The sequence below is a fragment of the Drosophila ficusphila genome, unplaced genomic scaffold (assembly GCF_018152265.1).
Source record: "Drosophila ficusphila isolate 14025-0441.05 unplaced genomic scaffold, ASM1815226v1 contig_607, whole genome shotgun sequence".
In the NCBI taxonomy this organism is placed as follows: domain Eukaryota; kingdom Metazoa; phylum Arthropoda; class Insecta; order Diptera; family Drosophilidae; genus Drosophila; species Drosophila ficusphila.
The window spans coordinates 3,192,518-3,218,058 of NW_025064537.1; the positions used below are offsets into that span (position 1 = coordinate 3,192,518).

The window sequence follows — 25,541 nt, forward strand, 5'->3', positions numbered from 1 at the left end:
TAAAATAAATATTAAATTAAAAAGGTAGGTTTGAGTAATATAAAAATATTATTAACTTATATTAACTTAGCCAATGGATTCGCCTTAAGTCTTAATTTGAGCTGAATCGAACATGCTTACCCTTTTTACCGATAATTTATAGTGCCAAATCAACTCATAGGTGATAATCGCGATGACTTTCCACAATGTTGTCATAAGAAAAAAACTAGTTCATGTAAATTTATAGCCTTTAATATATGTGTGTCATCCCCAAGTTGATATCGATTACAAACCCCATTACGAGCGCCCACTCTCTCAGCCTGGACGCACACATTAATTAGCGATAAGATCACCTTCAGCTCTCTGGATGTGAAAATATCAATTTCATTTTGACATTGATTGAATTAATTTATGAGCCGTGCCTTCCCAGCAGTTCGCACCCAACGAGTTTATTTATGACCGTTACCAATTCGAACCAAATCAGAGCGATTTGAGTGATTACCTGTTCGACCAATTTGAGATGTATGCTCCCAACCGGAGCAAATGCTGTCGTCCCAGCTGGAAATCTAATCGATACCGAGTGTCTGATAAGGATGTTTTGAATTGGAAATTCGAATTGGTCTACTATTGAATTGGAATTAGTGCCAAAGAAATCGAATGGTTTCTTCTAATGTATGATAAATAAGTTTTAGGGAATATTTTTATTCCCAAGCTATCAATATAATGTTACAACACTTCGATTATAATAATAATAAATATGATGAGTATATATTATTAGATTAATATATAAAACTAATATTAAAATGATTATAGTATATCATAAAATTATTAAAATAAACTAAGTAAGCTGGTGCTAAATTGTTATTATTAAATAATAAAAATAGTAATAACTATTATATTTATATTATACTTAGTTTTTAATTATTTGAATTGGATTTTCCCACCATTCAAATAAAAAGTGTTGGGTATTTCGTTTGACCAAATAAAAGGTTAAAAAATGCAGTTGGTAATTGGCAGCTGCAAGTGCAACTGCAACTGCTTCCGTTCGTGGCACAGCAATTTTTTACCAGAACATATAGAGACCTGCATATATACAGCAGATGAAACAGTCACGCACTTTTTCGGACTCCCAAAGGGGGTGGGCATGATGGGGTAATGGGGCGGAGGGGTGGTGGGACGATCACGTCCAGTGGAGGACACATTTCAATTTACTCATTGCGCCGCTGTCAACGGAGGAGGTTTTGGACCTGTCGCAACCTGAGGCCTGACAACAATCGCCAACAATCAGTGGGAAATGCGTTCATTTTAGGACATTTGGCCGTAATTGAAAGCGACTTGCCATCCAAATGGTTTTTAATTATTTTTTAAATTTATAACTCCTGGATCGGACCCCTTTTCACTGCAGCACCCGCAGCAAATAAATTGCAAATTATTACGTATTTTCGTTCCGCTGGCAGTCATACTCGTATATATTTTAATTTTAATTCAATTGCACATCGCTCAGCGGAACGGATTCTGTGGATCCACTGGCTCTTCAAATAATCGGACATTTTGACGCAAATTATCCGCTGTGGGCCCAAGGGCTAGAGCCGATTGTCTTTGAGCTTATTATTTCATTAACGAAAGGGATTTCCGTCCTGCGCTCATCCACACACTTTTCAGCTTTTTTAGTGGGTGAATATTTTCTTTATACCAAATTTATGTAATAGTAATTAATATATAAACTCAAATTTTAACTGAAGTATATCTATAAAAAAGCGGTTCGATATTTATCAGTTCGTCAAACAAATATGAATACTTGAAATGGAAAAAATTTAAAAAATGTGTGTATTATTTTTAAAGCTTAACTTTAGGAATACTATTAAGGTAGGCAATTTATTTGTTAAATATACAAATTAAATAAAACAAATACTTACTATTTTCCTACGTTACGTTTAACGACTTAATTCAAAATGATAATTAAGGCAATAAGGTATGAAATTATATTTAAGTGCTATACACTTTTTTCAAGCAGTAATAATTTTAGTTTTAAGTCTATATATTTTTTTTAAAATCTCGTTTAAATAAATTTTTTATAGTTTTGGGTTGTTCAGGAAATTTAATGTAAATTATATAATAAAAAGTTTACCCAAAGCATTAAAATAGTAGAAAGGAATGTGTTAATTCTAATGTTTCCAAAAAATATCGAAAAAAACTTAGGATGCAGCGAGTGAATATATTTCGTATTGAATGCATAGCAAAACAGCTTAAATGCAAATGCAAAATAGTTTAAGGTCCGGATCGCTGAGGCAGTGGGAGTGGCCCAGGTATTGGTTGATCCGGCTGATGGGGCTGGTCAACAGTAGAACGTCCGACAGACGGACGGTGGCCTCAAACATTCCGTTGCCGGGAGTGGTTCGGATCCTCAGCCGCAGCTCGTAGACGAAGGACTCCTCGCCGAGGTCCACGAAGTAGGCCTGAAGGACCCTGTGCAGCTTCAGTTGCCTGCACTTTCCGAGTGGCTTCACCATCTTGTTGATGGACTCCACCAGGAAGCGACTGCACCGCAGGACCAACCCGTCGTCCGTGGGAATTTCGGTGAGCTCGCGGCAGAAGCAAAAGAGCGAGGGAATGTGAGCCAGGTCGCAGGTCCTGTGATCGGGAATCGGAAGGAAGAGACTCACTCCCCGGGGAGTCCTTTTTGCGGGATAAGGCAGCAGACTGTTCATCCTGACTTCAATGCTGGCATTCTGCAACTGGTCCAGATCAAGCACATCCTTTATAGTCTCGTGCAGATCGAAGGGTGTAATCAGGCTGTGGGCGTTCTTCTCGAGGTTCTCAAAGGCCAAGGGGTACTTCTCCTTGAGCCACTCGGGGTACAGGGCCACCAGAAGGGGTTGCGACTCCTCCCTCAATCCCTGGAAGCCCATGCGATACCTTCCAGCCCGTAGTCCGTGGTCGGAAACCAGGAAGAGCAAAGTGTTATTCAGAACATCCGCGTCTAGCAACTTCTTCAGGAGCATCATGTAGGAAAGATCCAGTTTCTGGCCGAATTCGTAGTACTCCTCGACTCCCTGCGACTGCCAGAAGAAGGAGAAAAAGGGTCTATCCTGCATGTGAGGCACTAGTTTCGCTATGAACTCGTCAAGGATGCTCTTAAAAGTGCGTCCTCCGGTGCAGTGGAGCATCTCCTTCAAATCGATGCTGTACCGCGTGTAGTTATCCATCGCGATCATCACAGGCGTTAGATCAAAGTCGGTGTACGGTCTGCTGCCCCACTTCTCCTTGTTTCTCTCAAGGATGCCATGAGCAACATCCTCTCCGTAGGCAGTGCTGTATCCTGCGTCCTTGAATATCTGCCACAGAAGAGCCTCCTTGGAAGAAAGCAGTTCCGGGTTCACTTCGTTCACACTTAAGCCACTCAGAAGAGGCATTGCGTTGGCATAGGCATCCAATCCCACTCGACTGTACCCGAAGAACTGGGTGTGCGGCATGCTTTCCACAAAGCCCCTCAGGAAGTAGAAGTAACGCAGAAAGTGCAACTGGGAAGTAGAGTCGATACCCATCACCATCACAGATAGTTTTTCAGGAGTTCCTCTGGTTTTCGAACTTGTATCAGGCGGTGGCAAGAAGTAATGCACATCGTGATACTTGCTTTCATTCAGTTTGTTCAAACACTTAATGCGAACTATTTGCTCGCCAGTTCCGACTTTAACTTCTTTGTTCACTCCAAGTTTTAATTCGAAGTGTCCATCCATTGGATACTCTTCAAATCGAATATCCTCTTCCGGTTGTATCCAATATCTGCACTTCAGATCCTCTTGAGCATTTATGGCAACCAGGACATTACGGCCTCCTTTCGTTTTCGCAATCATCAGTTGGGGCATTCGGCATCGCAACTTGTGGACGGGTTCAATTGCAGTGGAGAACCTTGCTGATTTCCTTCGACCAATTATGCGGCACTCGGAGGTGTTGATGAAGACTACTTCCCTGGGTTTCTCGACTACTGGTTTTTCCTCATAAAATTTCGTCAGGGGATAAAGGCCGAAGTACAGCATGAAAAATAAGCCGGTGAGGATCATCAACGCTCTCATTCGCTTAAGCAACTTCCCCATTTTTCCCTTTCTTAGATAATTTCTTCCCGGTTTTTATAGGACTCACAATTACGATTTTATATGTTTAAAATATCTCTCAAAGACATTTGATACAACGCCTACTTTTACGAACCTAAAAGAACTGCTAACCAGCGTCACCTTCTTCAATTGCTTTAGTAATTTCCAATTAAGTGGTGGATAATTAAAACTATGCTGGTACTGAATTAATAATATCGAACAAAGCTGGCAAAAATAACAATTGTTTTTCAAATTTATTTCCATACCTAAACGCTATGGGAGAAATTAATTAAAATGGCCAAAAATGATTAGAAAATAGCGAAATGAATAAATAAAAGAAAGAATAAATAAACTCAAATTTTCTGGCAATTGTTGATCCCACATTTCGATACCGACAGTGCGGAAATAAAAAACCGAAAATGAAATAAAGCCACTAATAAATAAGGAAATACCTAAATACCATTCCAAAATAATTTTTGCAATTGTTCTAAATAAATAATGAGCACAACTGTACTGCCGAACTTTTTTGGCCCGGCTAAGCCATGTAAATGTGTGCGTTTGTCCATTTAAATTATAAAATCTAATCACCTTTGTTTAAAATTTAATGAACGCAATAATTTTAGAGGATTTGCGTCCACATGTCGTTGGGGATGGAGTGTAATTTTGAGGGAAAGAGGAGTTCTGGGTGTCCGGGATAATTGGCGACAGCCGCCAAATGTTCCGTGGGGTGTAAAAAATGACCAGCAGAAGGCATAAAAACTAAACAACATTTTCAAAAAACAAATAAAACGGATTTGTATCTATCGGCGGTCGAACAAAACAAAAGAGATTATGAAAAAGCATAACAAAAGAATTTTATTTCCCATTTTTATATATCATCGTATGCAAATAAGCAGTTTACAAATACCAGCAACCAAATATTTGAATGGTCGGCATAAAAATCGAGCAATTTATTTAACAAATTATCCATTTTAGCGCTGTTCGCTTTGTTTTGTCAAATGAGGTTAATTTGTGTTTAACCTGACATGTGCTGGTCTCGGCCTCTTGCTGCGGTCAAGTGTGGGTAAACGCAGTTTGCTGGCTTTTCCAGCCATTACCAGTGTGGGTGAATGCAGTTAGAAGCGTCAACATGGCGGCATTTTACAAATTGTTTGGCATTATGAAGGAAATAGACACAATTAGAGATAGAAAAGCAAAAACTTGTAGTTTTATTATAATACTTTTGAATTTTGAATATTAATTTAAAAAACTATTCTAGTAAATAATTATTAAAATTGTTTGAACGGTTTATTTTGCTGTTATATCAACGAAATGCATTCTAGATCTTAATATACTCTATAATAGTCCTTTAGTTTTATCTTTGGCTAACCTTGTATAAAAAAAACGATACTACATTGATTTGGAAGTCCCACCGTTCGCACTCCTAATTCCCATTCGATCGGAATTGTCGCTCATTTTCATGTCCAGTGCAGTGGCACGCATGATATTACATATCTATGCAGGCGTGTCTGTATATATAGAGAAACACATATAAATCCAATCCAATATAATTGCAGTGGACACGCCAAAGAGCACGCCAGAGTGGAGTGTTTTCGGGAAAGTGGGTGGATGGGTGGTTGGGTGGTTGGGTGGTGATGGTGATGGTGCGTTGACGTTGTCATCAAAATAAAAATTAATTATGCATTCTATGCGCTGCATTTGAATTGCTTTTGTTGTTTGTTACTGTCATTCCCATTTTGAGTGCGTTTGTTGTGGCTTCGCTGCAGTGGTTGTTGCTATTGTATCTCGTTTTGTTGCTGTTTTTGTTGTGCGGGATTAATGTGGCATTAAAGCACCGCGCGTACTTTTTAGCATTTGGATCCGATAACTGCGGGGCAAATAAATTACAAATATAATAATTAAGCAGCATTATTTTTGACAAAACAAATGCACACAACCCCTCACCTCATCCCGGAAATCCTGGAAAATCGGGGGCGTTATCGGGCGCACCGTAGTTCGGCCCATCGGCGGTAGATGGCGCTGTGGCGCCACTTTGGGCGTGCTGTGCGATGTTGCACTAAAATGCATTTGTGCATAGGAATTAATTACGCATAATGACAATTTGATAAAATTGAAAAATTACATTTTATTTAAATTGATTTATTGTAATTAAAAATTCTATAATGGCACCCAGGTCCCGAGTTCGCGGTCCACGCCAGAAATGCATTTGCGAACAATGCGAATTTAATTTTATCAGCACTGCACATTGTTGTTGGTCGATTGTGTGCCATTGATTAGGCCCACAAAAGTATTCAAATAATTAGCAAAAGCGTTGATCACAAAGCCGTTCATCTCGATGGAGTTTTTATAAGTATGCCGAATTATTGAGATTTCCCAAAATTTCATTTCCAAGACGATAGTAAATTATAAAATAATATATAATTAACAATTTTTTTTTAAGATAGGAAATTTTTTTAATCTGTTTATAAATACCGAAAAAAAGTGTTTTTTTAATAAACATTTTTTGTAAAAGACAATATAATATTTAAACCCCATATTGTGTATATTTTCTTATATTACATTTTACAAATTATACATTGTACTTTCGAAAACATTAAATTGTTGTTTATTTTTTTTTTTTTTTTTAATTTATAAAGAAAAGGCATTACTATGTTTTAGCAGTTTATTTATCAACACATGAAATATTTGATGGAACCAAAAAAGGAAACCTAATAAAAATAGAACACATAGGATAGTTTCTCTTTGAGCCACTGCAGGAAGCCAACTTTTTGGAAAATATGTTCTTGTAGCTCTTTTTCAGATTGGGCCGTTTCCATTTGATGAATAGTTACCTCATTCCTGTCCTCAACATTGTTTACATCATTCACATTGTTCACGTCGATGGTTGCGGTCATTGTACTTGTCGCTTCGTTATCAGTGGATTTCTCATCGATATGAGAACAACTCTCCAGAGCTTCAATTAGATCATTTTCGGTAGCAGGATTTTCCGCCTTGACTTTCACACGAATATCTCCACCGTATCCAATTTTCTGGCCATCGTAACTCAGAGCTATTTGGCAGTCCACCATGCTCAAGTACTTCAGATACATTCGGTTCGTTTGCGTGAAGCTCTTGGCAACGATAATACCGATATCGTGAAAGAACCGATAGACAACGTAGGCCCGATCCAATTCGTAATCGCTCACGGATACCCAAAATGTGTTAGTCGGCTCCTGATTTCTCCTTCTTTTACGTTCTTCCCCAGTTGTTTGCTCCTGATTAGTAAAAGCTGAGTGATTGAAGTCGTTTGTTGAGTCATTCCCAATCACTTGTCGATCATCAATGGGTTCATTTCGGAACGGTGGTAAATATTCTTCTTGAGAACGCTCAAAAACCCAGCACACCTCAAACTCTTTTCTACAACAATGTGAATCGTCCATTTCGTGTTCTTTTTTTACTTGTCGAAAGTTGTTGATAATTTTATTTGTTAAGAGGACAGTTTTTAGAAGGATTACTAAGCATCATAAATAGTTTAGACCGAAAAATTTTAAGTAAACGAACCTTCAGAAAACATTTTCAGAGTGACATCAAACTCAAAATTAAACAAAGAGAATGCTTAGATTTTATTATTATTAATTCTAGGACCGCGTCTAAAATTTAAACTTGAAAATGAGAATCTATCAATCAATATTTATACTTAAGTATTAAAGATTTATTTTTATCAAATAAAGGAGACTTATTTAAGGTGATCAATTTTAAAACTTTTACATGAACCAAAAAAAGATAATGTCTCCTTTTATTGATAACAATTAGTTGACCAAAAATAGAATGCCTTTTGAAGGGCAAATCCCCATAAAGAACCGAATAAAGATCTGTTCCCTATGATGGAAAATTCCTAGCCTTGTTTTATTTATGAAAATTTGCCTTCTATTCCTGAGGAAATACCAAATATGATTTAGGTCGCCCTGTGAACACAGCTCTCCGCCCGAAATCGTTGGGATAATCCGAGCCACAAGAAAAGACCAACATCAAACGGTCCGTGGGCCCCGAACACCCGGTTTTGCTTTATTTACGCATAATTTCGTACAATTTATGAGCTAGGTATTCGGGCTCCACACACATAAATTTCCCAGCTCCAGAAAGCAGGGAGGCGTCCGAATTCGAATCCGAATCCGAGTCGAGGCGAGTTCAAAGCGTTTTCCTCTCGCGGAGTCAATAAAATATTAAAAATTAGCTGATACAAATATAAGTAATACTTGGAGGCGCCAATGGCTGTGGTGCTACGTGAAGTGGTTGTGATTGTGATTCGGGTTTCGCTTTCGGTGGCAGTGGTTGCCACCCACAATGGGGCACAAAGAGGCCGGCGCGGAAGTGTCTTTCAACTGGCAACATTTTGGGGGCCATTAGCCGGGTCGGAGATTAAAGGCGGCAGCTTCCGTGGGCCAGGTCGAAGGAACTTCAAACGGACTGCTGATTGCTGATCGGTTCTCATCATAATTCGGGGGATCGAACGAGTGCCTAATTTGTTTGTTTGTTTGCCTGCACTGGCGGCGGCATTCCTTTGAACCAGCCGACTCTATCGAACTCAGGTGCGATCTGACGGATCTGCCGAGTGGAGCGGAGTGCCTCCCTCCCCCACTTTCATAATTCCCATCGACTGCCGCGGGAAATCCAAGGTGTTAATCATCCGCGAATCGTTAAGCATAATCTCGGAAATGGGCCAGATCAAAGACGGATCTCCTTCTTGACCCAGTAAAATCCAATGAGCTATTCGCCAACGAACTCTGATCTATCTGCTGGCCTCGAGAGCAATCCTCCGGAATGTCGGCCGCCGTTTACACCTTCTTTATCAGGTATTTAACTGGTGTGATCTTATCAAAGCGAAAAGTCTATTGGGTAATGGGTTTGCGAGAAAAATGTTTAAAGTTCAAACATAATTCTTTCACAGTGAACCGAATACTATTATGGCTGTATAGCTATGAAATATGTCTAATGTCATAAATCGGTAAATTTTGGTGTTATAGAGTTATTAGCGGAGGAGGTACTGAACATAGTTGTATGAATTACCATTGCGATAACAAACGAAAAAACAAAAAATCAACATTTTCATTATTTTGAAAACGTTACACTTGTTACAAATTAAAAAAAAAAAACATTGCTGCCTGCAACTACAAACTGAAATTAATCCTGAATTAAATCAGAAATTACTTTATTTTCGAAATGCTTACTGTTAACTTTTAGCCTCTTGAAATTGCGTTGTACATTTTGTTTGTTTTATTTCCTTAAAAACTGTTTCTCGTTATAATACATGACATACCTGATAATAAACTTTTAATAAATACCTGATAACTAACTAAAAGGAAAACATACGATATTTTCAATTCTTAACCTTACAAAAATTGCCATCGTATGGTATTTTTTGCCAATTCCCTGGATTGTTTTGAAATCGCTAACCAACACAACAAAACGCTGTTTATGTTTTTTATTGGTGGGTGGCGTGGGTGGCATGTGGCAGGGGTGGAGCTGCTGTGGAGGTCGTGCGTCGACGCCTCTGCCGACGTCGCTGCCTTCGAATTGCCGGCAACTTTTTTGCACATGCAATTTTGTTTACAAGTGTGTGTGTGCTAATGGATTTGTTTGTGCTGGAGAGCGCACTCTCTCAAGCTTTTCTCTTCCACTTGGACGCTGACTCTTGCAGCGCTGTTTCCAATCAGAGAGAAAGAGAGAGAGCGCGCGAGAGAGAGAACCAATTGGTCTTTCGCTCTTTCGTTTCCCCTTTTTGCAGAGACAGCTGGGGTTTCATTTCCAGCGTTCCGACTGCCCCGCCATTTCCCCTTAAACAGCTCTGTCTCTCTTTGTTGCTCTGTTTTTGACTTCCCCTTCGGACAAGCAGCGGCGCGTTGCGCTATCTCGCTCTCGCACCCAATGGAAGTGGACTAGTTTAAGGTTTTGCTTCTTTTTCGCTCTTTATTTATTCGCTTTTTGCGATTTCTTTGTTTTTACCTTTCTGGTTGTGTGCGTGTGTGTGAGTTAATTGTTGTTGGTGCCAAAGTAAAGAGCATTGAAAAAGGGGGCGGGGGTGTATTGTCATATTCCGTCTTGCTTTGTTTTTGCAATCTTCAAGTTGACGTTTATTTTTCAGCTCGCCTTTCCCTCTTTCAGCCCTTTCTTTCCACTCTGCTTCCACTTCCATATCCATTGTGTTTGGCTTTCATTCGGCATAAATCATTTGCGTGGGTCAGGTGAGAAGTACTCTGAACTTTGGGTGGATCGATCAGTTCTTAAAGCAGTTTTTAAAAACCCAGGTTAAGCTTTGTTGAAAGAATGCACAGTAGGCGAAAACGGTTCAAATAATGTTTGTTAGCTATCTTATACCAATGAAAAATTAAGATTATTGCTCATCAATAAAATTTAATTAGAAACAACAAATATTCTAAGAAAATTCTTGTTCATTTCAAGTTAATTCAATTGTATTGCCTAATTGGTCTTTTTTCTAAATTAATTAATTTTCACGTTTGGCCTTGTTTAAGTATTGAACTATTATTAATTTAAAGTATCAAATTAAAAGAATCTAATTGTTTTGAATATCTGACAACTATTATTATCAAATTGTTACTTTTTAATATTTATCCTTATCTTTTTAGAGTGTTTTTTCCCATCTATTTTTTTGAGTTTCACGTTTTTTGCACTCATTTAGTATTATTTTTTATTTCCTGTGTGTATCAAGAGAAAATGATTTTGAAACAATTTTAAAATAGGCAAAACCTGATTTTAAGTTTTAAAATTTATTATTTATTTATATCTTAAGAAACAATCTGCGAAACTGAACTTATATGAAAGTAGTCCTACAAATTTAAAACTGTAAAAATGTATAATTATTGTACCATGTTTGTTGTTATGTAATCTATAAATACAAACAACTATTTAAAAAAGATCACATTGTACGGCAGTAAATTATCATTAGCTGGCCCCAAAAAAAGTCCCTTGTCAAATTTCTGCTTTCAAATTTCTGTAAGTTCTCCAATCAGAGGACCCTCGCGATGGTTTCTCCAAAGGGCAGGGAGCTCACGAAGAGTGTCCTCCACTCGGGGAAGGTCCTTCAGCAATTGCTGAGCTGTGTTTGCCGGAGTTCCCAGCGGATCCCGAGTGCCTTATCTCGGAACTCCGAGAGCAATGTGGAGCAATTGTCGCAGAGCCACTCGTGGCTGAGGGACAGCATTTGTGTCCTGGAGAGGATTCGGCCCGTTTGGCAGGAGCGAGAGTGTCAGATAGGATATAGGGAGAATCGGCTAGTCGACGACTGGAATGTTATTCTCGAGATCGAGAAAAATATACTGCGTGTGATCGACTTCATTAGCTACTTTCTACGTCCCCTGTCGCCCCAAGTCTTGCTCAGCATCCTGAATCCGTTTGGTCACTCCTGGAACATGTTGCGGGAAGAGGAAGAGGATGAGTCTCCGGTGAAGGTCACCAGGTCGCAGACCCTTCATCTGGGGCCCATAGACGACTTCTGAAGAACCGCAGATTCTGGCATCCCCAAGGGGCGAGAGCTCAGCTCCAGTCTACACTTAAAAATTTCACATGACAGTTGTATTTCGATTTGGGAAAAATATATTTTTATTAAAAACGGAATCGCAAGAATGTACAGCCTGAAGGATGGAATCTTCGCGGACAGTCTTCTGGGGGGAGGCTCCTGCTTCGAGCGACTGACTCCTTGTTCCTGTCGCTCCGTGCGGAAGCCTCCGTCGAGAAGGTCTCCGAAGAGGCCATTCCAGCCACAAGAACAACAGAACACCTCGAACACGGGGAACCGCCTGGTGGAGCTGATGGAGATGGGTTGCCAATGTAGCCACCAGTCGTCCAGGCATAGATGGCATTCGAGCAGCCAGAAAATCATCCTGGCACTGGCCGTTGTCCTCAACCGTCCACCGGATGTGGTGTCCGACTTCCTGCACTTGCTCACGCTCCAAAACTTTGCTCACATCCTCAGGCCTCGAGGGTGTGACTCCAAGATTCCCTATGTGAACTGCAGTGTCTGCGAAGATTACTTCAGGATTTTCGACATCCATGGAAACATCAGGGACCGCCGTGATCAGGACTCCCTGACGCTTCTTATGCATGTCGTGCAGACCGTGTTGAAGCAAGATTGCCCCAAGGACTCGGGACAAGCAGACGAAATTTATGGCGCCCCACAAAAAAGGGATTCCAGAGCCAGAAGGGCGGGAATCGACCGTGACTCCATCGCTTGGCAAAACGGGAGGAGGCGGTTGATGGACTCGGAGCAGAAGGCCAATGAAAACAGAAGCCATCTTAACTCCAGACGGAAACCCTCGGCTGGAGATGCAGGCACCTTGTTCGGGGCTGCCTTTGACACCGATGACTTATTTGGCCCAATGAATAGGCCCAACTGGTTCTTCGATGGTAACCTCACTAAGGATCGAGCTAAACTGCTTGCTGATCTGCTCCGTCAGATCAACGGGAAGACCTCCCTGACGCGGGACTCGGACAAGTTGATAGATGCCATCAAGGACCTCGATTTGGATGGACCGCCTACTCCGAGGCAATCGTCCACCGATTACGACATGGTCAGGAGGCTCTCGGATTCCTACTACGAAAGGGTTAAGGCCTCTGCCTCGAAATCCATTCTTAGGAAACGCTTCTTGCATGGCTCAAAGAAAAGGTCGAGGACTAATTCGCGTGGTTTTAGCCAGGTAGGACGCCACGAACGACGTTTCTACGGCGCTCAGATTCCGGTTCTCCTGCACGAACCCTTCAACCGGGAGAAACCCTGGACCTGGATGCGCCGCCATCCCCGCCAGGTTCGGGTAAACGAGCTGGGTTGGATAGACGACGGGAACATCCGACGGTATCGACGCGAGACTGTGGAGCAGCTGATGGAGGAAGCCAGACAACGCTTCTCGGTGAACTCTGTAATGTCGCAGAGCTATTCAAAAGACCTACCTCCAACTTGGCGCTCGTACCGCCAACGCTAGGCTATAGATTTTTGTGATTCCCTCGCTAATGAAAATATGTCGCTCTATAGAAATTAACTCAGATTAAATAAATACTTGTAATATATTGATCATATGTGTTTTTTATGTGTTTCTTTTTGTGTATATGTTCAAATAGTTAGTGTTGGTGTTTCACCTGTCAGACGTAATTATTTTTTTATTTTTTTTTTTTTTAAAGAGTTCAAATGTTTATGTGGGTATATATAAGATACGTAGCTATATGAGTTGATACCCTTGCAATAGTTATCCTTTCACTTTAGCTTGCAATACAAAACCAGAACCCAATTTGGGCCCATCAACTTAAGTAATCTCCTCCGGAGCCGTGGCATTGGAAATGCGGCTAATGCCACCGCAACTGTGCTGTTAAATCATTTTGATAATGACACCCGATGGCAGTGGGCCCCAGCTGAAGAGCTGAAGAACTGAAGAGTCGTCTCCCTCCGGAGAAGCAGGGAGTATTATTTTTAGACCGCCACGTCGCCAAGTTGAACCGTGTTTTGTATATTTTCGTGATTTGAGTTTTATGACGTGTAGTAATTTGTTGGCTCGTTAAGTTTCCTTAAGGGGGGGGTAAGGTTTTAAAGGCCAAAAAAAGGGCCATGTTTGATTTGTTTTTGCTGCGAAATGAGTAAGTTTATTTTATTGAGCTTAATTACATGGTATTGTTTAACTTTTGAAGAGTATTAGAAAGAAAAAATTATTAAAAAATATTAAGAAATACGCCTGTGGCGGTTAATCTTCCGAAGCGCTTAAAGAAAAAGTTGTTTTGCGGTGAACATCATAGGGCGTTAACGGATCATCTTAAAAATAAAATGTGATATGCGTTGTAAAGATAATGAATTTCCCGAGGTAATCAGGAAGATTTTTTTTAAAATGAATTTTTTGTTTATTTTTGGGAGCACTTGGAAGTGAAAAGTGCGATTTTAGCTTAAAAATCGCTGTTAATTTATTTTTTAAAAATAGAAAAAAATTAAAAATTAAAAAAATCTCTTCCTGATTACCTGTGTATTTACATTGAGAATTTGTGTTAAAAATTTGAAAAGGATCGGTTCAGTAGATTTTGAGTTCTGATGTTCACCGACTTTCAAAATAACGTCTTCGGCAAAATCGATTCAAAGTATTTTTATACGTGAGAATACGGCCAAATTCGGTCGTTTAAAACGCTGTAACTCCGTTAGTTTGACTCTAATTAACTCAACATTTTTACACAACGTTCTCAACATATTGCTCTCTTAGAAAAAAATATAAAAAAAAATCGAAAAAAAAATTGTTAAAACCTTACCCCCCCCTTAATAGTCTGGGCCAAGGAGGGAAAGATTCGGGCGGTGCAACCCGTTCGCTGCGTATTGAAATGATCTTGCATTTCGCCTGGCTCTCTGGTCAATAAAATTCCAAAATTTTTTACGACCAGCAAAAGGGAAATCCAACCGAAATGTTTTTTATTGCACCAGAAACACTCAATAAAAGCGAATTATTAGTGTTGGATTGCTGTTCTTTGTTTTTGTGTGCTGGCCCGCCTTTCCAATTCTATTCCATATTTTTGGACCGACTTTTTTGAGCTTTTGTTGCCTCTTTTTTTCGGTTCGGTTGAGGTGTAAATGCATTTTTATTACAGTTTTAAAGCCAACAACAGTTTATAGTTGGGCTTTCTTTTTCCCCCGATTTGTTGCTCGCTTCTATTTGCGTGGCTGTGTATTTGAGCCCTAAGCTTTTTGTGGAGTTGGATTTTTTAAATGGTGATCTGTTGTTTATGAACACACATATTTATTATGGCTTTCATATATGCTGCATTTCAGGAGTTGATTAATTGCTTTAATGGGTTCTCTTTGGGAAGATATATTTTCCAGGCAGTTCCTTAAAACCTCTTTGTATTCTAATAGGTATTAAAACAGTTCAAAAGTAAAATACAACAAATTTGTAAAATTAGTTTAAATTACAACTTAATATCCACTTGCTGGTAGTGAAAACTATATGGCACGCATTAGAAAAAGTGATTCAAATACCTGATCCAATAACCTTAATAACTAAGTCATATAAACTAATCAGAGTATTAAAACATTTAACATTCTTCCCAAATTTGGCGCATCTAAATGGCGGAATCTACTCGTAAACAATGTCCTCAGTGGGACGAAAACAAGTCCATAAACCACCGTGGGGATCCCCTCCCCACTCCGCGGAGCGAAATGTGAACGAGTATGTCGCCTGTCAGCCAGTGACATCATAATAGTGTCATTGTCATCAGAGCCACTGCACCGAGGACACCGCTCAACTTTCGAAATGCCAAAAAGAGCGTCGAAAAAGGATGGTCGTAAATCAAAAAAAAGCGCCGCATGACGAGCTAACCAACAAAAACAATTAGAAACAAGCGCAAAAACTAAACGAAACCGGAGGAGCGGAGCAGTGGATTGATGTGGATGTGAGCTCCATGTGCCATGTGCCATGTGCCACATGGGTATAAATAAACAATGCAGCCAGGACGAAGCCAGCAAGGACAACAAGGACAGCGACAACATTTCATCAACGCAAACGAGCGAAACGTTTATCAACTGCTCAAATGGCCATTAAACGTGTGTGTGTCCCGGCATCAACGCCCCAGAGCAGGAGTGGGTGCCCAGGACTATCTGCCAGGACATTCATCAAACGATAAATTGAGTGAATGACTTCATGATGGCGATGCAAAAGGGGCGCACTTCCTCGCTTCCGCTTCTGGCTCACACACACACGCACACACATACACTTGGAGCAAGGACAATTGGCCATGTTGCAGTTGGTGGCGCCCGGAGGCGGTGCGTTTGCCACGCCCCCTCGCACCAGGGCGAAAAGCAGATGGAAAGCCCGGAGAAAAACCCGTTTTGAGCGACTGTCTGCCTTAAATTGCCATCACATCCTGTTGGCAAAAGGACGACGGCTGGCCAATTGTTTCTCTGATTGGTATTCATCCGTGGACTGTCCACTCGGTGCAGCCGTCAGGACCCGTTATCCTTTCGGCCCCGTCCCGTCTTCGTCCTGCTGCCACATCCACATCCACATCCATCATTCGGCGCCTGACGTGACGTTAGTGTTTTAATGGACTCCACTTGTCTGCCTTGATCACAGGACCCTGGACTCCAGACCCAAGCCCAGTCGCACATCCTTTGGCTGCATTGTTTGTCTACGTGTTGGCAGCCGAGTCTGTCAGCCGGAATGAGGGCTTTTTTATTGCACTCCGATTTGGAGTCGGACTCGGAGTCATTTGCATCTTTATTCGAGGCAAAGGCGTATTTATCTTTCGTCTTTGCAGTTGATTTGGCATGCACTCGGAGAAAGATTGCTTGAACGAAGTCAGGGAAAGATTTATTCACAATATGAAAAATAAATATTGCTTATAAATAAAGTAGTTTAAAATGCTTCTGACATTTTATATGGACAATGGGCTAGTAAATATAAAATACCTAAATTGAAAAGGTATATGATGATAATATTTCGTGGTCAAGTTTCATTATGTATTTTGTATTATGGTATAAATAAATAAATAAATAAATAATAATAAAAACAAAACATTAAATATATTTGGTGTTCCCCCTTTTTTGGTGGTAATAATAGTTGAAGATACGACGTTAAAAAAAATATAACTCATTAAACAAATATTTATATATTTTTATTTCTCGTATTTTATTACAATTGGCTTAGATTAAATTAAGATTTGTAACAAATATTTAAATATATATTTTCTTGTTTTTGTATTTAAATATATATTTTATATGTTTCCATTATTTCTTTTAATTAATTCAAGTCGAATTTTATATTTACCTATATATTATAAATTATATTTTATGAGCTAGAAATATTCCCAGTTAAATAGCAATGAGCCTGTTAGGAAGTAAACCCGACTGAATGCCAAAGCCTGTTGGCAGCAAACAAAAACATTCCCATCCCCATTCTGCCAGCCAGGATTACCGGTGATCGTGGCAGAAACGGAAACACTGGCAACAGTGTTGCAATGTAATGAGCTTAGAATACGCGCAGCAGTTGAAGGCGATTCCATCACATTGGCGGCTTACGTCAGCCGACTTCCTGACACTGATCGCGGCGACTTGCTGCTGGCCGATCTAAATCGCAGCTAATATAAACTAATTGGCGTGCTTAGCAGGTGATGAATGCGGCCAAAAGTGTGCGGTAGTGCGCCTCACAAGCTCTCCATCAAGATGCGACACGGCCTGAAATTATCTAATGAATTTTCACTTAATCCGAATCAAAAGTGGCGATCAAGATGCGGCATCCGTTTGCATCTGTTGCCGTCGTCAGCCAAAAGAAAACTCTTGCCTTGTCTTCTGTTGTTGGTTTGCTGGCTTGTTGGTTGTTGTGTCGTTGGTTGTCATAATCCGATCAGCAGGCGAATCCCCGAGTGCCAGGCCCCAAGGCCCCCGAGGATCCCATGGAGCCTAGAGGGGGGAAAGGGGGAGGGAGGGGGGTTATGCAGTCGCTGCTGGCACCCAAGATATGATCTGTGAGGTCGTCAGCACGATCTCATCGCCTCCCTTCCTCCATGGCTGATCCAACGGGTCTGAGTCGCGCGATGATTTTCATTTCATTCCCGCTAATAATTCGCCTGACAGACATTCAGGCATAATTAGAGATTAATTGTTCTATTCATAATTGGTCTTGGCTTGATATTTTTGGACATTTGGCAGGAAGGCGAAAACTACATCAACGTGCTGCTCTCGCCCTGTCACCCTTGCTAAATGGCGGGGATGCCACGAGGTGGGGATGGGATCGGATCGGATCGGATCGGATGGGATGGGATTGTACCCAGAATGACAGCAACAGTTGCCCATGCGGAATCAAAACTGAATGTGATGAGCCGTACGAAAGTGGCGAGAATAGTTCCTCAGCAGGGAGGACGGGATCGGAAAAAGATATTAGCAGCTCTAAAATCACATCGGTCACTCAAAAGATTTATTTAGCTGAAATCATACAGAATATTAAATAATAAGCATTTAACCAAATAAAAAGTTATTTATTAATGTAAAAACTTAAGTCTCACTTGTGTTTGAAATTAAGATATTTTCACTTTTAAAAATAAAATAATAAACTAATTTAACTTATGCAATTTTGGTTTTCGATGAGAAGCCACAAAATATAAATATTCTATTCTATAATCGGAACCACTGACCTCCCTTTAGGCAAATCTCTCAATAAAAGCAAGGCGTCAAAAACCAATTAAAATCGTTCCCATACACAAATAATGATTTATCCTCTACCAAATATAATTAGCATTTCATTTAAAAAATTCAATTCATTTCCAGACTCTTTCAGTGACTTCTGAAAATGTGCGCACACTCAAATCTTTCCGCTCCACACAAGTAACAACATGGGGAATTATCTAAAGTATCCAGATCTAAAACATTTGTTAAACCTTTCCTTAGAAAAAATTTGACAGAACACGCTTGCTCTTAGCCAATTTTCTTGTATTTCCCTTGTTTTTGGCTTGTGTAATTTGTGTTATTTGCCCATAAAGTTGATGGTTGGCTCGTTTGTTTGACATTCCGCAGGACATGCCCGAAACGAAGGACTCGCAAAGTGAAAGCAGTAGCATATTTTATTTCTCCTAATGATAGCGCGCGCAGAATGTCTCCAAGGACCAGGGACCAGGGACCAAGGACCTAGAGTCCTGGCCAAAACAGGCGAAAGAAGGAGCACATAAAATGTGAAATTTATGCTCGGGCTTTCCTTTGTTTTTACTCAAATCGTACATAGATTATACAGAATTATGACGAGCGCGTGTCTATCCATCGAGCAGGACAATGGACGAATCGCCAATCGCCTGCAGATTGCCTGCTGTCGTTATCGTTGTCCTGCGCAAATAGTTTTCATAAATTAATTTTATTTCGCTTGCGGAGCCCCGGACAAAGGTCCTTCGTCCGATTTCCAGACAGTTACATATTTCTTTCCTAATTGTGCGACAGTTTTGTTTCGTCTTCTCGGCAAAAATTGACGTAAATTAGAGCACTTTGCGTCGATTTGCAACGATTTGGGGAACGAAACTTGTATCGCAAATCCATAAATATTTATATTTATGGTTTACGGAACGTTATAAATGGCTGCAAAACTTTGCTATACACACGAAATTGCGGACTCGGAATGGGAATGGGAATGGTATGCGTAGCGATCACGTTCTATCTATCTCTTAGCCTGAAATTCTGGATACGTCAGCAAGTTTCGGTTGACTAATGGCGAGTTCGGATGTTTGTGAACTTTTATTTAGCGGCAAGCCAAATTTTGAAATAGATTAAAGATGATTAATACAGCCTGATTTAATGGGGCACCAAATTGAACAGGCTCAATTTATGATAAATGGTGCACCGACATTATTTGGTTCTATTAGTTTTACTGAAATGGCAAGTCTGAATTTAAGGAGAGATTTGAAATTTGAATACATATTTAAATTGTTACTTTACTCAGGAAATTTATTTATATAAATACGATACTAGAATTTATTACATAATTAAATAATATTAAATTTAAACATTTCTACTTTTATATCCCCTTTGTTTCTTTGTTTGGTTTATCCATTAAATAAGGGAGAGAAAATATCAAAGATAGAGCATAATCAAAGATTTCAAATAAAAATATTTAAAGCGTGAACCTCAATTTTAATAAGAAATGTTAGCTATTTATGTATTTATGTATATTATATATCAGACACTTACAAAATTGTGTTATTTGGTTTTATTGGCCGCCTGGATTAGGTGACAACCTTAATCCGCATATTTGCCAATCCAGTTTGTTTTTGTGAGTACCAGCGGAAGCAGCGAAAGCTTTCCGTTTAAATCCGCAAGCTGAAATCGTAAAAATGAATTTTTAATGCCCGACATGGATGAGCAGACCGAGGCGATAGATGGGAATAGATGCGGAGTTTCGGTGTATCGAGATATCCCCCAGAAGCGGATAGTGGAGGGCAGAAGGACCTCTGTAGCTGTTTGGCCGGGACTGGCCAACCATCATTTCAAAATAACGTATCGTAAATTTCCAAGTTAACATCAAAATTGTGAAAATTATGTACAATTCCCAGGAAAAGCAACGAGGGCAGACCGAGAACATTCATAACCAAATTTATTGCAAATAAGAAAAATGTCCGCCAACCGATAGACGGACTGAGACGGAATGAGGGTGAGAGCGAGATGGCTGATGTGGGAAAACCAACAGATAGACGGAATAGAGGAGGAAAACTTCAGAGCGAGGAGGACATGTTGGGCGAGCTGTGAACGTAGTAAAAGTGGCCACAGGACAACGGCAAGGATTGCTCCTGTGCGCCGTAGTTTCACCACCCAACCCCACCCCCTCTGCGGTCAGCAGAAAATGTAGAAAAATAGATGAAAAGCAAAGCATAAAAAACATAAATTCCACACACAAAAAGCAGACACACAGGAAAAACAACAAGAGCAAAAAATGATGAAAGACAAACATGCGCCACAAGGATAATGGACAGCGGCAGCGAGCGAGATGGAGAATCGGGGACACTTTGCGGGTGTTGTGCGCACACAAAACTTTTCCTCCTCCGAACGGGGGAGCACATTCTCTGGGAACGGAAGGGTTGGGCGGTGGAAGGACACCGGGTGGCTTCCATCAAAACAAACAACGGGGCCAAGCACTTGACGAGCGCCGAGCATCCGAGGAGCCAAAGGACATCCACTCCACCGCCACCGGGTTGACCCAAGCTGAAAAGTGTTGGAATGTCTCGCTGCTCGAACTGGTTGGGAGTTTTCGAAGTGGGCGGTGGGGCAGGTTGCTGGAATCGGCAACTGGAAAGCAGAAAACTATTCCGGGAAATTCGCTCTGAGTAAAATAATATATACAATATTTGTATATAATATATTTGCTAGAAATAGTTAGTGATGGAATAGATGGATTTCTGTGATAGTAACCTAGAAATCGGTAGATATCTATAACAATATATATGTATATACATATATCTACATATGAAAATCATATTTTAAAATTATTTGCACATAAACCATTAAACAAACCATATAACATTTTATAAAATAAGGGCACTTACCTAAGGCCATTTATACATATTCACGTACAAGGTACACAAGTCCTTTTTTTTAAATATATTACCAAACTTAAATTGAGTACAATATCTATTAACCCTAAAACAAAAATTTGTTTGGATGCAAAAGATATTTTGGATCAACAATAAAAAAAAACAAAAAATTGTTAAAAAAAATGATTATTCGGTATATGTATTCTAATATTTTAATCCAATTTTATTATTTTAAATAGTTTTGATGTGCTCGGCTCAACATTCTCAAACATGAATTCATAATTAAATCTTCGCTTTGAAAATAAAGCTACTATTATTAAATCGAGATTAAATCGAAATTAACAAAAATAATTTTTTCAAGTTTTTCAATTAAAATAATTTTTTAGAATCATGCACTTGTTGATTGTCATGATATTAGTAACTATCCCTTGAAAAATATTCATAAAAAAATTTCCAACCAAAATTTAATTTTTTTTAAGTTACAATTTCTAACATCAATCTCAAATAGCCCCAGATGAATTGTCAAATTAAAAGTCTCCTTAACAACAACGTCAGTTTTGCACCCCCTTAAATAGCCTTGAACCAAAACCAGAGCCTTCTGAAGGGTAAACAATGAAGTGGCGTCCGTAATTACACGTGCCACGCCCATCTGCATGTCAGAGCGAAAATAGAAGGCCGAAAAGCCCTCGATGTGATAAACACCAGAATTGCTATTTAAAAAAAAAATCCAAATTTGTGCAGATTTTTCAGCTGTGTCAAAAAATTGTCAGCACAGAGTAAATGGCAGGCCTAACTGCCCTCCCGGAAAACCCACATCCCCAGTGCCACCCACTCCCACCCACTCCACTTTCCCACCCGCTGGCTACACATACGTATATGTCAGGGCAAATATGAGTTACATTCTGCTGCAAAAATTTGACACTTGATATTTTGAAAATTGTCTGCCAGCAAGCAAAACAAAAAGAAAAATCAACCGAAATGGAAATGGAAATGGAAATGGCTTTTGAATTTGAGGAGCATTGCCATCAAAACATTCTACGAACGGCAAACATTTTCGATTTATTTCTAATTAGAGACAACTTTTTGTTGGACGCTTTCGTCGTTGTTGTAGCTGGTTTCGATTTTGGTCGTTTTGCCTAATGAGTTTCAACATTTGCTCGCAGCTGAAAACATTTGACAGTTGTCATTTTGACAGTTTCTGGCAAAAATTAGAATGCGATAAAGAGGGTTTTTGTAGAAGTTAAAACGAAGTTGAAATGCCCTTTTGCCAATAATTAAAATTACCAATATAAAATAAGGCTGTTTACATTTTTAAGTCATTTAAAAATGCATTAATATCTAAATTCTTGGTAATTTTGTTTTTAATAATAATAAAAATAATAAAACTGCTAAACATATGTGTTTTAATTTGTAATATATCAAACGATTTATTTTGCATTATTTTAATAAAATGTAACCTTTTTATAAGGTGCCCATTAATTTTAACATTTTTTGTGCTGTTTCACTGTGTTGAGATCTTTTTGACAAAAGCGCCGAAAATCCCATTAAACATGTTGTACCCCATTAAGAGAATTCATTTAGCCAAATTAATTAACTTGTTGTTCTTAGCGACAACAATTACGAACGAGTGAAAAGAACGCTTCCATCATCATAAAATATTTGCAGATGAGGCGTGAAAAATTAATAAAAATTAAGGCAAAAAATATATGTGCTCTCTGGAATATATAGTATTAAGGTAGGTAGGAAAAAGGGGAAAGCATTTCGGTTAGCTACTTGGTGTGCTTTATTTTCGGCAGAGCTGCTATTAAATCATAATAAAAAACGGTAATTGCGATTTTCACCCGACAAGCCGTAAATTAGGGCGACGCATGCAGGCGAGACAAGTGTAAGTCGTGATTCAAATTGACGTGTCAACAATTAACATAACTCTTGGCCGCGAAGGAAGAGGCGTTCGAGATGGCCAAGAAGCGAGTGCGGCCCACGCATTTGAATTTCCGCATTTCGGTTCGGGTTCGGGGTCGGGATCGAGTTCGAGATCGAGATCGCGGGACCAACGGCATTCGTCAATATCTCTGTCCGCGCCTTCATAAATCGGACCCAGTCAGCGGCATCCAGCAGCTGCATCATCATCACATTCTGGTTCTCTGCTCCTCTGGTCAATCGGTTCGAAGACATCTTCCGTTGACACCGCAGATTTGCTCCGATCTCATGCTCCCCAGCCCCTCCCCGAAATCATCCTTCGATTCTGCGTGGGCCGCCTCGGCTTTCCTCTGTGTTGTGAAAGATCTGCGCTAAGGAGGAAAATATTTGGAAGATAAATAAACTAATAAATCATTATGTTAAATTGGCATGGTATTTATTTTAGTGCCGTGACTTTTTTCAGCGCTCTGCTCCGAAATTCAAATAGAATGGTAACATGTGTTATGTGGGAAATGCTCTTGGCATGTTCAACTGTCAGTCCGTTTAGACTTTACACGAGCCTCCCTGGATAGACAGCTGACTGTGCCGGATCACTTCGGATTGCTCGGAATAATATGGAAAAGTTGACTTTGGAATACTTGGGGCTTTGTGGGAAAAGTTATAGGTTGCTTAGGATATTTTGTAAATATTTTTCAAGATTTGGGGATTACTTCAAATAACTCTGTGAGACGATTTTGATTTGTATCACAGAAGTTAAAAAAAACAATTATTATCGCTTGTCATTCAGCAAGGAAATAGTTATATATTGATACATTTATATTAAATCTTCCATATAACTTTTAACTTACAATAACATAAATACTTGTAAATAATTTTACAAAAATTGTTACAACTTATATCTGTATTATAATTAATACTGAGTCCTAAGATAATAATAACTTTACTTTCTCAACTATTGGTAACTATTGTTATTTATTGTATTTAATTTTTTTTTATAATAATGATGTTATTAATGAATTATATATTTAGTTTCCATATGCCTTGAGTGCCCTTCTGCCATTTCGCTACCCGCTTAATCGTCTACGACTCAATGCCCAGAATGATCTTTCCCCATTCAAAACGAGCATGCAGCGAAATGTGACTGAAAAAACGGCGGTTTTTATGTGCTAAATTCTGCATGTGGAAATGCCAAATTTAATGTTATACTTCAATAAAAACTTCTCGCAGGCAGACGAGAACTGGCGGCCTGGCCAGTTTGGGGCAGCGGCAACATGTTGCAGGGATCGCAGGCATGTGTGCGACGAGCCCTCGTATATTTGTGCAACGTCCGCATTCCTGCATCGAACATTAATTTACAAAATATTAACAACATGAAACAGCAACAAGACGCAACAACAGCGCCAACTTTTTATTAATTGCAACCGAGCGACAAACAGTATTCGCGGCAAATAAAGTTGCCCGAGGAGCGTGCAACTTGCCACTGCTACTGTGGCAGCGGCATCGACGTGACCGTGAGCGGGGCCAGGGAACACATGCTAATTTTCCCCATTCAGTGACAAGTGCTTGTCAACCAGGAGGCGACTTCCCGAAGATCGCATCTGGGAAAGCCGCAAGAAGGGAGGCGCCCCTTCGCCGAGTGGTCCAATAAATAGCCAGTGAAAAACAAATGGAAAATATTAAAAACTGACTGATGCCTGCGTTTGTCTCTGTCTGTGTCGCCTCCTCGTGGGTTGCAGCGGGCGGGGGGATGGTCTTGCAGCGGTGGGTTGCAGTGGCGACAGTGGGAGGGGTGGGCGGTTGGGGGGTTGGGCAAGGGCGAAGACGAGGCGTAAAACAAAAGCGAACGACCAGGCCAAAGACAAACGAGAACAAGCTGTGCACCCAATGCAAGTACAGTGGAGCTGAAACTATATAAATCAGATTGAAAAAAAACCAAACTCATGATTCTTGAACAGTGGCGGATTTACCATATAGGCAACATAGGCAGCTGCCTAGGGCGGCAAATTTTTAGGGGCGGCAAATTTCGACTGTTAAGGCCAGGTTCCTCTGAACAATTTTGAAAAAATGAAAATTTTTTTTTTTCATAAATTGCTACTATATACTTGTCGAAATAGTATAAAATAAGTCCCGAAGGTCAGAAAGGCCGAGAAGTACGTGTAAAAGAGTGAGGAACGCCTTAAAAACTTTAAACTGATTTTTCTCCGAACCAAAAAAGTTATAAACAATTAAAAGTGAAAAAAAGGGTTAAAAAAATTCAAAAGTCCAACATTTTTTTATTTTTCATGGAAAATTTTTCATTCTGGTACCGGCCATAGCTACTTCGATGCAGAACACGAAACTATTTTGGTTTTTGCATTCAGATAATTATTTTTCAAGTAATCGTGTCACCCATCTACGAATCGGACGAGTTTCAGCAGCCATTTTCAGGACCGCCATTTTGAAAAAAATTAAAAAAAAATTTTTAAGTAATTTCATATACATACTTTCATATATAAAAAAAATTGAATACTAAACATTTTTTGTTATAAAAATAAA

At 39.7% G+C, this 25,541-nt stretch overlaps 3 protein-coding genes across 3 annotated transcripts; 1 reads left to right on the forward strand and 2 right to left on the reverse strand.

Annotated features, from left to right (window-relative positions):
* Window positions 1–2,174: 2,174 nt before the first annotated feature.
* On the reverse strand, window positions 2,175–4,156 carry LOC108094401. The gene has a single exon (XM_017194969.1). It carries the CDS (start codon window positions 4,071–4,073, stop codon window positions 2,226–2,228), a length of 1,848 nt encoding a protein of 615 aa, XP_017050458.1. The 5' UTR covers window positions 4,074–4,156; the 3' UTR covers window positions 2,175–2,225.
* A 2,562-nt stretch (window positions 4,157–6,718) lies between these two features.
* LOC108094360 lies at window positions 6,719–7,615 on the reverse strand. Its single transcript, XM_017194899.1, has one exon. It carries the CDS (start codon window positions 7,487–7,489, stop codon window positions 6,779–6,781), a length of 711 nt encoding a protein of 236 aa, XP_017050388.1. The 5' UTR covers window positions 7,490–7,615; the 3' UTR covers window positions 6,719–6,778.
* A 4,065-nt stretch (window positions 7,616–11,680) lies between these two features.
* LOC108094400 lies at window positions 11,681–13,131 on the forward strand. Its single transcript, XM_017194968.2, has one exon. It carries the CDS (start codon window positions 11,690–11,692, stop codon window positions 13,040–13,042), a length of 1,353 nt encoding a protein of 450 aa, XP_017050457.2. The 5' UTR covers window positions 11,681–11,689; the 3' UTR covers window positions 13,043–13,131.
* Window positions 13,132–25,541: the final 12,410 nt, after the last annotated feature.

What these genes read in the sequence shown, in the direction of transcription:
- LOC108094401 (XM_017194969.1), bottom strand. Translation starts at nt 4,073, where the DNA reads ATGGGGAAGTTGCTTAAGCGAATGAGAGCGTTGATGATCCTCACCGGC.
- LOC108094360 (XM_017194899.1), bottom strand. Translation starts at nt 7,489, where the DNA reads ATGGACGATTCACATTGTTGTAGAAAAGAGTTTGAGGTGTGCTGGGTT.
- LOC108094400 (XM_017194968.2), top strand. Translation starts at nt 11,690, where the DNA reads ATGTACAGCCTGAAGGATGGAATCTTCGCGGACAGTCTTCTGGGGGGA.